Genomic DNA, 12,999 nt, shown 5'->3' with positions numbered 1-12,999 from the left:
ACGGGGGACTCGGGTGGGGAAATTTGCAGTGGCCCAGAAAGTCTACATAATGAGGGTTGGTCGTGCATATATACGATAGAATCAGTGAGTACCTACTACAACGCTGTCCATCCGTGATTCCAACCATCTCGACTTGGTGTATCGGTCGGCATCCTCATCTCACGAGGAAACAATCCTTCCACCCGACTCTCAGCCTTTTTCCTAGCACCCCTTTTCATTCCCTTGATTCTCTCTCTCTCCGCCTCACTCAACCGGCGTGAATCAACACCCCTGGTGGCTTCTGCATAGCTAACAGGATCTAATTCCTTCAACACCTCCACAGCTCGCCTCATTGACTCGTACTTGCGCTTCAACTCGGCCTCGCGCTGCTCCCGAACCTGTCGCTGGTGCAACTTCCAAGCGCGCTCGATCGTTTCATGCGCCTCGGCAGAAGGGATCGCTCGTTCCAGCGCGAGCTCCACGTCCGGTCTGTGGATCCCTGTTGGGGAGGATGCGAGTCCCGTGACATCCGGTGTGCGTTCGGGGTACAATGTACGTCTTATAATGTCGTTGCGTGGGTCAGGAGGAGCTGCTTCAGGCCTTCCACCTCTGCCCTGGGGTGCAGTCGCATAGGATTTTAAGAATGTGGTTCGGGGAAGGATCGAGGGACGGATGGAAAGGCGCATGGTGGGAGTGGTCGAGATTAATTAAAAATAGTATCTGCGGCGCTTAGATTCGAGTAAAGTCACATGATAGGCGTCATAATGGCCTTGACCACCTCCGAGAAGGATGTCTGATTCTATTGCTCATGATGCGCTAGGAGAGATTAATAAAGACAGTATTGAGCTCAGAAAGCATAGGAACAGTCTACAGGCCGTCAGCCGACTTCCTGAAGACTTGTTGATTGAAGTATTTACGATCATTAATTCTCCAATGCATGCGGGTTCGGTAGAGTTTCCGCCCATCCATTTCGTGCATATGGTTTCGGTGAGGTGATGTACCCATTCAGAGAAGCTTATCTTACATTTATACTACAGCAAGTTTGTAGTCAATGGCGGCGCACATGTCTCAACAACCCTTTGTTGTGGGCTCACATCTATATCAAGGCCTTTCCACTTTCTTCATTCGCCGACCTGTGTATAACCCGCGCCAAGAATGCGCCCATCACTCTCAATGTCACTTCTTCTAGGCAAAAGCTTACCGTCGTCATCTGGAAGCGCTTATTGAAATCTTTGGAAAACAGAGGTATCGGCACCCATCGCTGGAAGGCACTTGTCATTCGTGTGAGCGATTTTGAAGTCTTTCCACATTTAATTGAACACTTGGCCTCGTACCCAACTCCCAATCTGGAATCTATTTTCTGCGCAACGCAAACACACAGGTACTTTGCGGAATCACATCCCAATCGTCGGCCAAGCTCTGTCCCTTTCCTCACCGACCAGCCCACACTATCAAACTTGTCCCTCCCTGGGTTGAGTTCTGTTGTGCTCAAAAGGGTGCATCTAGCCCATTTGTTTGAACGCAACCCTCCCATATCGTTCACTCGGCTTACGCGATTACATCTCGTGGAAGCCGGGCTAGGCCATTACGCGCCAGACGCATTTGCTCTCCTGCTCTCATCGCACCCCAGTTTAGAAGAGGTATCGTTGAACGAGCATACATACTTTCAAGATGACGATTCAAAGTCATGGTCCACCATCACACCTGTGACTTTTTCCTTCCTTCGCAGGTTGAAATTGATGGTCACGGACCTTTACAGCTCTAGTGGTGGCATGGGGCTTAGATGGATGAACCGGTTTCTCCAGTCGATCGATGCACCTGGATTAAATCAATTGATCCTTATAGCACCTTCCGTAGTCCCCAACACCGCCAACGAAGAACTTGTTGACGTTATATCTACTGGTTACAAATTCAATCGAGCGAATACGAACGAGTCGAACCCATCATCCAAGTTGCTATACCCTGCGCTGCGTTACCTTGGTGCTATATTTCCTCTCCCAAAGGATAGCCGGCTGTACATGGCGGAATCCATGCTTACCGCGCTACCATCGTTGACACATTTAAGAATACTTAGTGAAGATATTGCAGTTTTAGACAGGGCACCGCGATGTTCGTCCAGTTTGACCCATTTGTTTATTCAAAATTCGGTATTTCCCAAAGAACTTGGGAACATCTTGCATCGTCGACAGGAAGCAGGACTTCCTATTCGTACATTGGGTATTCTGGGAGGCAAGGATGTAATCGGATTGCCTACCGCGGTTGAATTGAAACGCTATGATGGTAGCCAAGCCGGCGATTTTCTTGATTTGTAGATCTGTGATAATTGAGGGGTGCAGGGGATCATGCTTGGTATGTAATTTACACAGAGTCGATTATGGGGAATTGGTATATGTCCACGATGTTTTACTACGAGACGTTTCATACATCTACAAATAATATATGCGCTATCCTATCGTCCGTTTTCGTGGCAAGCCTGGGCCTTCAAAGTCCTTTTCTTCAATTCACATTGATTTTCAAGTGCTTCTTCCCCAATACGCATGTATTCGTCAATTTGCTTCGATTCAAGTCGCATGGTCTCGTTAGCGGGCTTTGAACGATGCTTTAAATGAATTCAATGAATTCAGCGTGCTGTAGGCAGTTTGGAACCGTAGCGGCAACTCAAATGTTAATGGGTATTTCATCCCCTCTCCTGTGACAACACGCCAAAGATCCAGGGGGGGGGAGGATCGCTAGTTGCGGTAAAGGGAGATCACCACTATGAGAAATATTTGAAACTACTGCTCTATGCAGCGAACATTGGAAATAGCGAGCTGAGTTCCGGTGACGGTCTCGCGCGTTACCCATCCCTTTTCTCAAAGGCAGGGCAATAGCCAGTGGTTCTTCTGGGGGCCACCGCAGACTCTGATATTACTATTGCTCATTTGGGTTCTGCACAGCAAGCGCAGGAATACATGCACAATGGTGTGGAGAAAGTCAATGGATTGCCTACCGAATTGCTATATATTTCATATATTCGTTGTTGTGCGAGGTACGGGGCATAGTAGTATTCGGCCGACGGCAAAGTATTGCGCAGGGCTCCACAAGATATTGTTAGTACGAGTAAATCTATCCACACACCTGGGGCCCCCAAATCATTTTGTGCATAGGGTGTTTGCCATCGCTTGAGGGAGGTAGCAATCAGTTGTCCGACCCATTGGATTCACATTCGCATAGCGTGTTCTGTATACCGATACATTAAAAGACCTGTTCTCTACTACCCCCGTTTCAATACAGATCCTAAATGCATTAGTGGCCGCGGGCTCATTGAACCTGGCAACCTGTTCTTAACTAAGGACACGAAGTCCGTTGATATTTTGACATTGGTATTCTTACAGGTGCGCTTTGCATGTGAAATACATACGGGGTATCCACTTCGGTGGGGTACGAGAAGGATGTGGGTGTAGATGGAGGCAGAGGCATTTTACTTTTATGTGTATTGTGTCAAAATAAAGCAACATTATGGCCATACTTTGATTCATTGACCAGACTCTGTGAGATGAGGTCTTCAAACCAACTGCGAGGTAATGTGCCGAAACCGGTGTTCGGCTGTGGCTTACTGTGTTGGCTATGGACTTGATTGTCGATATTGAAGCCACATTCTGCGCTGATGTGATTAGCACAGACCGTACTTATAAGATCTCTACTGAATTCACAGTAAAATCGCTTGATAGAACCAAAAATCTGCGTATTCCAAGTAAGTTCGATATCCCACGATGCATACAGCCACGAATTCCACCCACATTGAAATAGGCCTCGTTTCATGTCAATTTCAAATATGATGTATAGGCTGTCTGTGCGACTATCCCTTCAGTTCTGGCCGGAACGGCGCAATGGCTTCCATCATTCCCCACAGCATCATAAACGCGGGCCCTCCAGGCACTTCACATTTTACACAAATACAAGGACGTAGACACAATGATGCACAGAGCGTCAACAAACTACCTGCTGAATTGCTCTCACATGTGTTTGCGATTGGCCAAGCATCAGAACGGGCCACCCGACCTAGGACACGGTATTATTTTGGGTTCCAGGATGTCATTACTGTGAGACATTCAACATATATATATGGGTATGATTACGGTCGGCTGATCATTTTTGTTATTTTCAATCGTTTCTAGCAAGTCTGCCATCAGTGGAGGGATGTGGCAATAAGATGCCCAAGCCTTTGGGCTCATATTCACATAACGCGGCCCAGCCCATACCACCTCGTATCCCTTTACCTTAAACGAGCAGGGCCTACTCGCCCCCTTGAGATCGATATAGAAATGCGTAAAAGGTTTTGGGGCGCTGTGTGCATTGAAGCTCGAGATTGGGAAACACAGCTCGAGAAAGTCCCTTATCTGCTAAAGTTCCTCATTTCTCGCGGAGCCACGGTAGACCGCTGGAGCTCACTTACTGTCTGCGTCAAACAGCCGGAGGTACTGTATGCGATCATTGGGTTCATCAATGCACGACCCACCTGCGGCCTCCGTTTCCTCTCATGTAGATGGAAGGTCCGAGGGTATAACTCTGACATTGAAGAGCTACGAAGTTTAGATTATCCCCACCTTTTTAGTGAATCTTATTCTTTCTGCGCCTCTACGGTTCCAAGACTTCGTTGCGTTGAATTTGATGCCGTACCTTGGGGCTACGTTTTCAACAGATCTTCTCCAATATTTACAGGTCTCACAACACTCAAACTCACCTCGTCGTATGCATATTGCTCGCCCGAAAATCTTCGTAAACTACTTGTTGCTAACCCGGAACTGGAGAATCTATCGCTTGAAATTTCGAAGAGAGCTGCGTATGGGTTCGAAAACGAAATTGGACCGCCCGAGCTAGACATTTTTCGTGTCTGCCTTTTACGCCTCCGCTCCCTTGCATTCATCACGGGCTCTTTCACTTCCTGGATGCTGTGCATGATAGAAATGGTCCAAGCGCCGGTGCTCGAGAAGCTTGTGATCTCCGGTCGTTTCGAGTCGTCGAGTGGGAGTATGAGACTCGCCAACCATTTTGCAGGCACCGGGGCAGGCGGTGAAACAAGTAGTGGCTTGGCTACCCGGAGCAAGTCAACCTATCCACTGCTTGATGAACTGGATATATCTAAGCTCTCCATAACCCCTTCTGGAGAATCACTCACGGATATACTATCATCGTTACCCACTGTCACTAAGCTTAGAATTGATGGCAGACATTTTACTCGGGAATTGAGCAAAGTCCCTCACACCTTACCTAACCTAACACACGTCTACTGTTTTCGAGTGTCTTACCGACAGCTGGGAAACGTGCTGCGTCATCGCACGAGTGCTAGTTTTCCCCTCAAATTTGTTTATCTGAATCAAGAGGGTTTTCGGGAGGCTATCGGGCTTCGCTTGCCTGAAAATCTCAAATACATACAGTATCACCGCCCCCATTATCAAATTCCGATCAAGATGAGAGCGATCCCGATAGCGAAGGAGATCAAGGGCGAGACGTGGCGCGTAATAATGACCACTTTAGATCCAATTTAATGCCAGTGTGCTACACCTATCCATATTATGGGCATACTCGACCGGATGAGATACACTTGTCCTGAAAGCTATTCTTAGACTAGTACTGAAGAGCGAGGGCGTGCCCGAGTTGGCGTATATACGTACTTGGCGAGGTTCGAGGGCGAGGTCTACGATACCTGACCATGCATAGTCAACGCCGTGAGCATCAAAGCCTACTTAGTTTGTCGTGTGATGAGTGCACCTAAAAGCGCAACGTTAAAATGACCATTCTAGCTGAATTTATGAATCATGGAACGCGGGATACATGCACTGCACTATGCACGCTGTAACGCTCACATTATATGCCGTCTACTGCATTAATGAGTGTTTTACAGCCAAATCCGATGGATTTTGAGTTCAGACGAAGGGAAAGATTTATGTGGTTATTCAAAGCAAATCAAACATTCATTGAAAGAAAGTAACCAAAACTACAAAGATTACTTCAGAACACCGGTTAAAGTATCCATCACTCAGAAAAAGTTATTTCAGAAAATTCGTGGGTAAGTGCTACAAGGGAGGAGGGAAAGGAACAATACGGGCGTAGGTTTCGTGTGGATTAGAAACTAAAAGGTTGAAAGTCTCGTGATAACAAGCCACGAAGTAAATGCGAGTATGATAGTCATTGATTTAGAGCATGAGTGCGCCTGCAACGATGCCAACGACGGCGGCACCAAGAGACACAGCTTGAGCAGACTGGAGGCCAAGAGGGCTGGCAGCATTGGGAGATGCCGTGGGGCTGGCAGCAGCTGAACTAGCAGCTGAGCTCGCACTGGAGATAACAGAGGCAACAGAGGAGCTTATCGACTAAATTGCCGGGTCAGTATTACGTAATAAACAGGGGCAGGAAAACTCACGTTGATAGCGGAGCTGACTGGAGCAGTGGCGGAGCTCACAGCACTAGAAAGCGATGCGGAGACACTCTCAAGGGAAGAGCTTACACTCTCAGATGAGCTCGAAGCCTCACTAGCAATAGAAGAAGTAGCCGAGGCAGGAATAGTGGTAGCCACTCCACCGATCGTGGTGGTGACGACATCAGAGGAAGATGCTAAAATATGTACGGATATATCAGCGAGTGTAATAAATAATTTTTTTTTACTAACCTGCTGATGAGAGGGCCGAAGTTACAGATTCAGATACGGACGAAATGACCGAAGATACGGGAGCCGATGCACTGGCCGAAGCGCTGCCAGAGGGGCAAGTGGTATCTGAACCGGCTTGGGAGCAAATTTGCTGATAGACTTGCTGGCCGACTTGTTGATTAGTCGAACCGCAAACGTTGCTGAAGCAGTTGGACACAGAGTCCTGAAAGGCGCTTGATGCACACCAGCCGGCCCATGTGCATGCACCGGGGGCGGTAGACGCTGACTGCTCCCGAGCAATACGTAGACAATACTTAACACACCCCGGGGCGCTTGATGGAACCGACTGGGCGTTGATAAGCGAAGCCGTCGCAAGAAGAGCAATAGTGATGAACTGCATCGTGAGTGAAGAGAGCACGAGAGACGAGTACGAGCTTTCTGCCTTTCAGACCTCAGCTTGCTCGCCTTTTACGGCTCACACTTTTGCATCTGGAGCGAATAATGCCCACTCCGACGTCATGTTATGGTGGGCATGTGTGCCTCGTGTTATCGTCATTCCCGATAGGCATGCGTCATTTTCACGAAGCCACCTCCTTTCCCAATTTCTTCGAATAATAATGGCTAAAAATAGCAGTGCTGAGATCGGGTACAAAATCTCGTTAGACATACGAGTTCTACAAGCAAATAAAATATCTGTACCGTGAAGTAGTTTAGCACTCGTAAAAATGATCTGGCCGAAGAAAAAATGTTGCCTGGAACATGCCGGGCTCGAACTTTACATGTTTGGTGGCTACATTACCACACGTCAATGTGACATCACCCATATGGGGCGGAATAATCTAATAAATTGCGATTCCTAGCCGATGCATGGAGATGCCTCGGATAGGAAAAGTCCCTTGTGGAGAACATGGTGGAGAGCACATTTTCCCGCGGCTCTCAGGAACGCCCCGAGGCATAAACGGCCTAGATGTATGCGCATATGATGCAGCCGATATGCATCTTGGGTCTGAGTACCACGTGGTGGCAGCCTCAGGACAAAAATGACAAGAAGTCGAATATTGTTTCGAAATACAGGAGGTAATCTACTCGAGCTGAAGTTCAAGTACGTGTATCACAAATGGACAATGGACCTTACCGATGCTGAGCGAAAATTCGAACTCGAGGTGCACACGTGTACATGCAGCAGGACCGTGGCATTGTTGATTCCGCAAAATACCTGATTAAGTGAATATTCCGCCAATAGTAGGAGCGCTGGACGATAGGTTTGAATGTAGCCCCTTCCATTCGGTTTGATTACATTGATCTAACACGAATGACTGGCTCCACATACATTCGTTCACCACGATAATCTGGAGGCCCATACCATGACGCAAGGGGGATCATTTGAAAATAGTTATGAATAGGCCTACTATAATCGGAAACGTCCGGAGCAGACGGAAAATATTATGCCGGCATACATGTCGACATATACAAAATTGAGTAGCATGAAGGTATTCAACACGCCATGAGAGCCAGTTTGCGTCGATTATAGATAGTCCAGCTGGAGGAGATCTCAATTAAATCATTAACTGTCAGAGACATGGGAGAGCACCGTAAATGGGGGCGCAAATCCTATGTCTCAATTTAATAAAGTGGAACATTCGCCGGGAGATACTCCAGGTTGTGCCGTATCTTGGAGAAGCGGACGCAAATATATGTAAGGGGGAAATGGCCTAGGCTCTATTACCCTTGTAAAATGGAGGAGCTTGCCTCATAGAGTGGTTTCGGCCTATTCAGAAAAATCACCAGTTTTCGAAGCATTGTAGATCATTTTGGTTGCATGGCTAAACTTGCTATGATAGTTTCCGAGTTCATCACTTTTGAAAAATAGCAGCGCTTAAACACTTGGACATATGTAACGGGAAAAAGCGCGAAAACTGGAATCGATGTGCATAGACACCACCGTTCTCCTTCCCGTATAATATAGCTGTCAAATAACTAGGGTGGTAAGATATAACTTAGTTAGAAGTGTTGTATACTAATAGCTATGAATCATAGAAGAAAATTTTGGATGAGCACAGCTACCCTTATATCATACTCTCGTAGATGTGTAGGTACGGTCTGGAACAGAGTTGACATCCAGATGTTTTATTCGCGTTACAAAAGTGATCATGTATTTTCCATGTAGATACATAACTCACCATCAACACACTGCAGTATAAATGGGCCCAAGTGAAAATAGCTATGTTCCGTTGGTCACAAGCGCCAGATGTCTGGCCGATTGATAGGTCGTACAACTTCTATGATTGTGGGACTCATGATCATTTCTGTGAGCTCCATTCACTCTTCGCCCCCACAGGCTCACAGTTGCGTATGCACCGAGTGGTCGAACGCTTAGCATATGATCTCATAATAGTAATACCAGGAAGGGATACATAATTACATCCATATCTTAAGCCATGCTAGACGGCCTCGGGAACTTCAAGCAAACGAACCGGTACTGGGTTGCCCAACTTGACTGTGACTATAAGTATTGGGTTTCGTGGACAGAATTTCCTGGGAACAGTCTATGATATCATTATTTACATCTTGTGACCGAGAGTACACCTATCCTGGATGACTGAACCGGAGTAATCGGCTAAATGCGCGTGGGCTGCCTTGTACTATTCTCCCCGACAATGCCCCCTGCCCTTAGCCGTCGCATCCTGGGTCCTCATTTTCAGACGTCCATCAAATCGTGTTCGGATTGGCGCATGAATTACGAGAGTTGATTTGTGAAAAATCTAATACGGGAGGGTGTTGTGGAGGTAGGTAGCTAGTAGGTGCGAATGGAACGTTGCGGCGAGCTCGTACCGGCCTCGCACCCCTAAGGAATGGTATTACCACCACCGCCCTCCCCTATCGTAATTGAATTAGACTCCTATCTGCTGCACTGGAATTATGCAGATCGAGAGAGTGCCTCGTGCTGGACACTACGTTCGACGACCACTATAGGAACGTATGTACCATACACACGATTCCGGAACGCAAATCTTGCGCATCCTATCTCGGCAAATTACTGCTGCCTGAGGTGGGAAACCAGGTACCAAATTACACTACTCGATGGCCATAGTAGAGAACAATGCGTTCTAGGCAAGAAGTTGTCTGAGTAAAATGCATTCTACGGGGGCATGGGAATATTACCTTTCATCAGGCTCAAGCTCTATCATGATGTCTCTCATGAGCAACCGTTTGATTCGGTCTGGACCTCAGCCTTTGCTTCACAATACGAGGTGTAAGGGGGGGAGGGATAGAACTTTACTTCCAAGTTCCACGCTATCATCCTGTGTGTGATCAGAAGCCCTAACTAAACCATCCCCTGTGTACACAGCCGTCGAGTCTTTCCAATAGTATCGCCACTGCCATTTTAATGCCAGCTTATCTTGTAGAGCACTCTGTTACTAGAACAATGTTAACTTAAAATTTGTATATGAATATAATTCTAGCGAGAGTTTATGCGAAGACAGCTATATTAAGCCAATCGTGATCTATATCTTTACACGCATATATTAGTTAGATGAATATTGATGACTAATCACAATTTTTGTGAGTTGCCCAATTGGAGATTCAAGTTGCAATTACCGACGACAGCTGATTGCGCAAAATCTGAGCACCTCGTTATTACTATCTTGCTGGTGATATTTACTGAATTTTTATCCTACACCCTATCAATATGGCACCCAAATCAATCTGGAGGCGGCCTGGGACGCAGCACTTCCAACTAGTACATCGTTCGCAGAGAGACCCTCTTATTCACGATCCGGAAGCCAGCACTCATGTATTAAAGGGGTTTGAAAGAGAGAATTTGGTGCGTAAAGTAAGTTTCTAATAAAATGAACCTTTAGTGGGCTTTCTTTCTTTACTAGCACATATTATAGGGAAAGACTCGAGCGGACCTGGAGCAGACCCTGCCTTACGCTAAGTCTGAGCGAGCGAACATTGGTGAAGCCGCCGAGCACGGTGTCTATTTTGACGACACCGACTACGATTATATGCAACACCTTCGTCCGATAGGTATGACCGCGGACGCCATCCTGCTCGAGGCGCCCAATAAGAGTAAGGGCAAAGCAAAGACCAAAGACATCGTCACACTCCCTGGAGAATCCTTGCCATCTCAAAAGGAATTATCCCTTGCTGCTGCTCGGGATGCTATGCAATCCGTACCGAGAGAGCTCGTCGGCTTTAATCCAGACCTAGATCAACATCTCCGCCAGACTCTCGAGGCGCTGGATGACGACGCATTTGTTGGGAACAATGACCGTTCTGGAGAAGAAGACCTCGACGATCTGTTTGGAGAACTTTTGGTAGGAGGAGAACGAGAGGCCGGAGAGGCAGGCGAATGGGATGATTGGGAGTTTCGGGAAGAAGGCATTGAACAGCACACGGTTTCTGCTAAGATGGACGGATCTGAGCATGCCGAAGATGACTTGGTCTCCAGGGTAGCTGCCTTTAAGAAGGCGCAGGCATTGGCATTGGACGAGTCCCAAGAAGATGAGCTAGAAGATTCCGAAGGTGGAGATACGATCGGCAAGCTTCCTAGCCTCCCCCGATATCAGTCATTGGAGGGAGGAGGAGAAGGAAAGGTGCTGGTAGCGATGCATCAGGTTTTAGCATGTCAAGCTCTTCAATTTTTAGAAACGAAGGGCTCCGAGGGCTTGATGCGCAGTTTGATCGTGTGAGTGCATCGCTATTACTTTATGTGAACATATCCTGAATTCCTGGGTTCTGCTAGATGGAGATTCTGTACAACTCTGATGAAGATATGCAAGATTCTGACAGAGATAACGAAACAAGTTTATCGAAGGATCTTACTGAAGATGATTCCGACGAAGCACCGGAACTCCTTGACACTAGAGAGGATTTAGAGGGTATGATGGATGAATTTCTGGAAAAGTACGGGCTTTTCGGTACTTGTATGCCCCTATTTACCTTGGTTGTTGTTAGGTACGAACTGGTTGGGAATAAGATGCGGCCTGTGCTGGGTGGCATTACTCCGGCCGAGAAACTGGCAGCGTTGCGTCACGCCTTGGTTGACGATATCAATGGTGACGGAGGAGTACTTGCACGTGCAATAATTAAGAAGGGCAAGACACCCGAAACAGACCAAGACGATTTGATCCCCGAACCCTACGACATAGATGCAGGGTACGAGCAGGATAGATGGGACTGTGAGACGATACTATGTAAGCGTGGTTTGTTTCCTAGCTTCCAACTAAGGGTATTTAATCATATTATGACCCGCCGCGATTATTCCAGCAACGTACTCCAATGTAGAGAACCACCCACGACTGATCCTTGCGCGCGATAAAAGGCCAGTGCCACGGATACAGCTTCACCCTAAAACTGGACTTCCATCTATAACTGGAGACAAAGATCAACGTGACGTATCTTCTGTCCACGGGGCCGCCCATCCTGGTACAACTGCAAGAGAAGAGGTCTTGGGCCAGGCCGCTGGCGAACTTGGTAGGCCAACATCTCGTCCAATACCAATGTACTGCATATTGAAACAGATCATTTTATTTCCTCTAACCCCCCCCCCCCAAAAAAAAAGCCCCCAAAACCATCAGTCGGCCGCGAAATGAATCCAAAGAGGACAAGAAGGCCCGCAAGGAAGCTACCCGCAATCAAAAACAGGCGAGTTCATAGCAAATTAGTCTATACGACGACCCTGTACTGACGTCGTTTCCTCGTCATCAAGGTCCGCAGGGCAGAGAAATCTGCCATGAAGGAAGCGTTTGCGACTGAAAGGAAAGTGCAACAACGCAAGGTAGCGATGGGCCCATCAAATGTGAACATCAGGAAGCTTTAAGGATTCTTTAAACGTTACCACCCCGTACCCCACACTTACAGTCGGGTACCTACTTTACGATGAATGCGCTGATCCTGTAAAACTGTGGAGTTTACCTTATCTTAGAGGCGATCGACTTGGACCGGTGTGGGGAACCGATAGCTCCGGAGCTACCACAGCCGGACTTAAGATAATTTTACTGAAATGACAATGTTCATTTACATAGATATGGCTATTCAGAAACTGAACCAAAGAGCGGGGATTTTGTACAATAATACATTACACGGGAGATGACCTAATGCGAAAACACCCAGCGCTGCTACAAGACATCCCCATAAGATGATTGAAGAATAGGAACCAAAGAGCCCAGATGAGAAATATGGATAGTAGGGAGTCGTGCAAAATGAGCAAGTTTGGGGGATGGGAGTGTTGTGGTATCGGTGAGGTATATGGTTTGGATGTTTACCAAGAAGTAGATTTCTTGCATTGAAACTTCTCCATTTTGCGAGCCGTTTCTCCCGTACGCATGAGCATGCCAACGATAAAGCACACGGCGTGGCCCGAGACTGTGACGATTTGGCGCGAC

At 47.2% G+C, this 12,999-nt stretch overlaps 5 protein-coding genes across 5 annotated transcripts; 3 read left to right on the top strand and 2 right to left on the bottom strand.

Annotated features, from left to right (window-relative positions):
* Nucleotides 1-95: 95 nt before the first annotated feature.
* RhiXN_11500 (ribosomal protein subunit L28) lies at nt 96-665 on the bottom strand (the record flags this gene model as incomplete). Its single annotated transcript, XM_043331315.1, has 1 exon — nt 96-665. One exon carries the CDS (start codon nt 663-665, stop codon nt 96-98), a length of 570 nt encoding a protein of 189 aa, XP_043184825.1.
* Nucleotides 666-768: 103 nt separating this feature from the next.
* On the top strand, nt 769-2,291 carry RhiXN_11499 (F-box-like protein; the record flags this gene model as incomplete). The annotated part of the gene is made up of 2 exons (XM_043331314.1): nt 769-966; nt 1,017-2,291. 2 exons carry the CDS (start codon nt 769-771, stop codon nt 2,289-2,291), a joined length of 1,473 nt encoding a protein of 490 aa, XP_043184824.1.
* A 1,557-nt stretch (nt 2,292-3,848) lies between these two features.
* On the top strand, nt 3,849-5,507 carry RhiXN_11498 (uncharacterized protein; the record flags this gene model as incomplete). Its single annotated transcript, XM_043331313.1, has 3 exons — nt 3,849-4,061; nt 4,141-4,160; nt 4,214-5,507. The coding sequence occupies 3 exons, from the start codon at nt 3,849-3,851 to the stop codon at nt 5,505-5,507; spliced, it is 1,527 nt and encodes a 508-aa protein (XP_043184823.1).
* A 648-nt stretch (nt 5,508-6,155) lies between these two features.
* Nucleotides 6,156-7,007, bottom strand: RhiXN_11497 (uncharacterized protein; the record flags this gene model as incomplete). Its single annotated transcript, XM_043331312.1, has 3 exons — nt 6,156-6,332; nt 6,383-6,573; nt 6,629-7,007. The coding sequence occupies 3 exons, from the start codon at nt 7,005-7,007 to the stop codon at nt 6,156-6,158; spliced, it is 747 nt and encodes a 248-aa protein (XP_043184822.1).
* Nucleotides 7,008-10,298: 3,291 nt separating this feature from the next.
* RhiXN_11496 (uncharacterized protein) lies at nt 10,299-12,434 on the top strand (the record flags this gene model as incomplete). The annotated part of the gene is made up of 6 exons (XM_043331311.1): nt 10,299-10,442; nt 10,504-11,298; nt 11,358-11,518; nt 11,570-11,808; nt 11,882-12,088; nt 12,337-12,434. The coding sequence occupies 6 exons, from the start codon at nt 10,299-10,301 to the stop codon at nt 12,432-12,434; spliced, it is 1,644 nt and encodes a 547-aa protein (XP_043184821.1).
* Nucleotides 12,435-12,999: the final 565 nt, after the last annotated feature.

This window comes from Rhizoctonia solani, chromosome 12 (assembly GCF_016906535.1).
Source record: "Rhizoctonia solani chromosome 12, complete sequence".
In the NCBI taxonomy this organism is placed as follows: Eukaryota; Fungi; Basidiomycota; class Agaricomycetes; order Cantharellales; family Ceratobasidiaceae; genus Rhizoctonia; species Rhizoctonia solani.
Note: the sequence above shows the minus strand (reverse complement) of the source record. Positions and strands in the feature narration are given on the sequence as shown.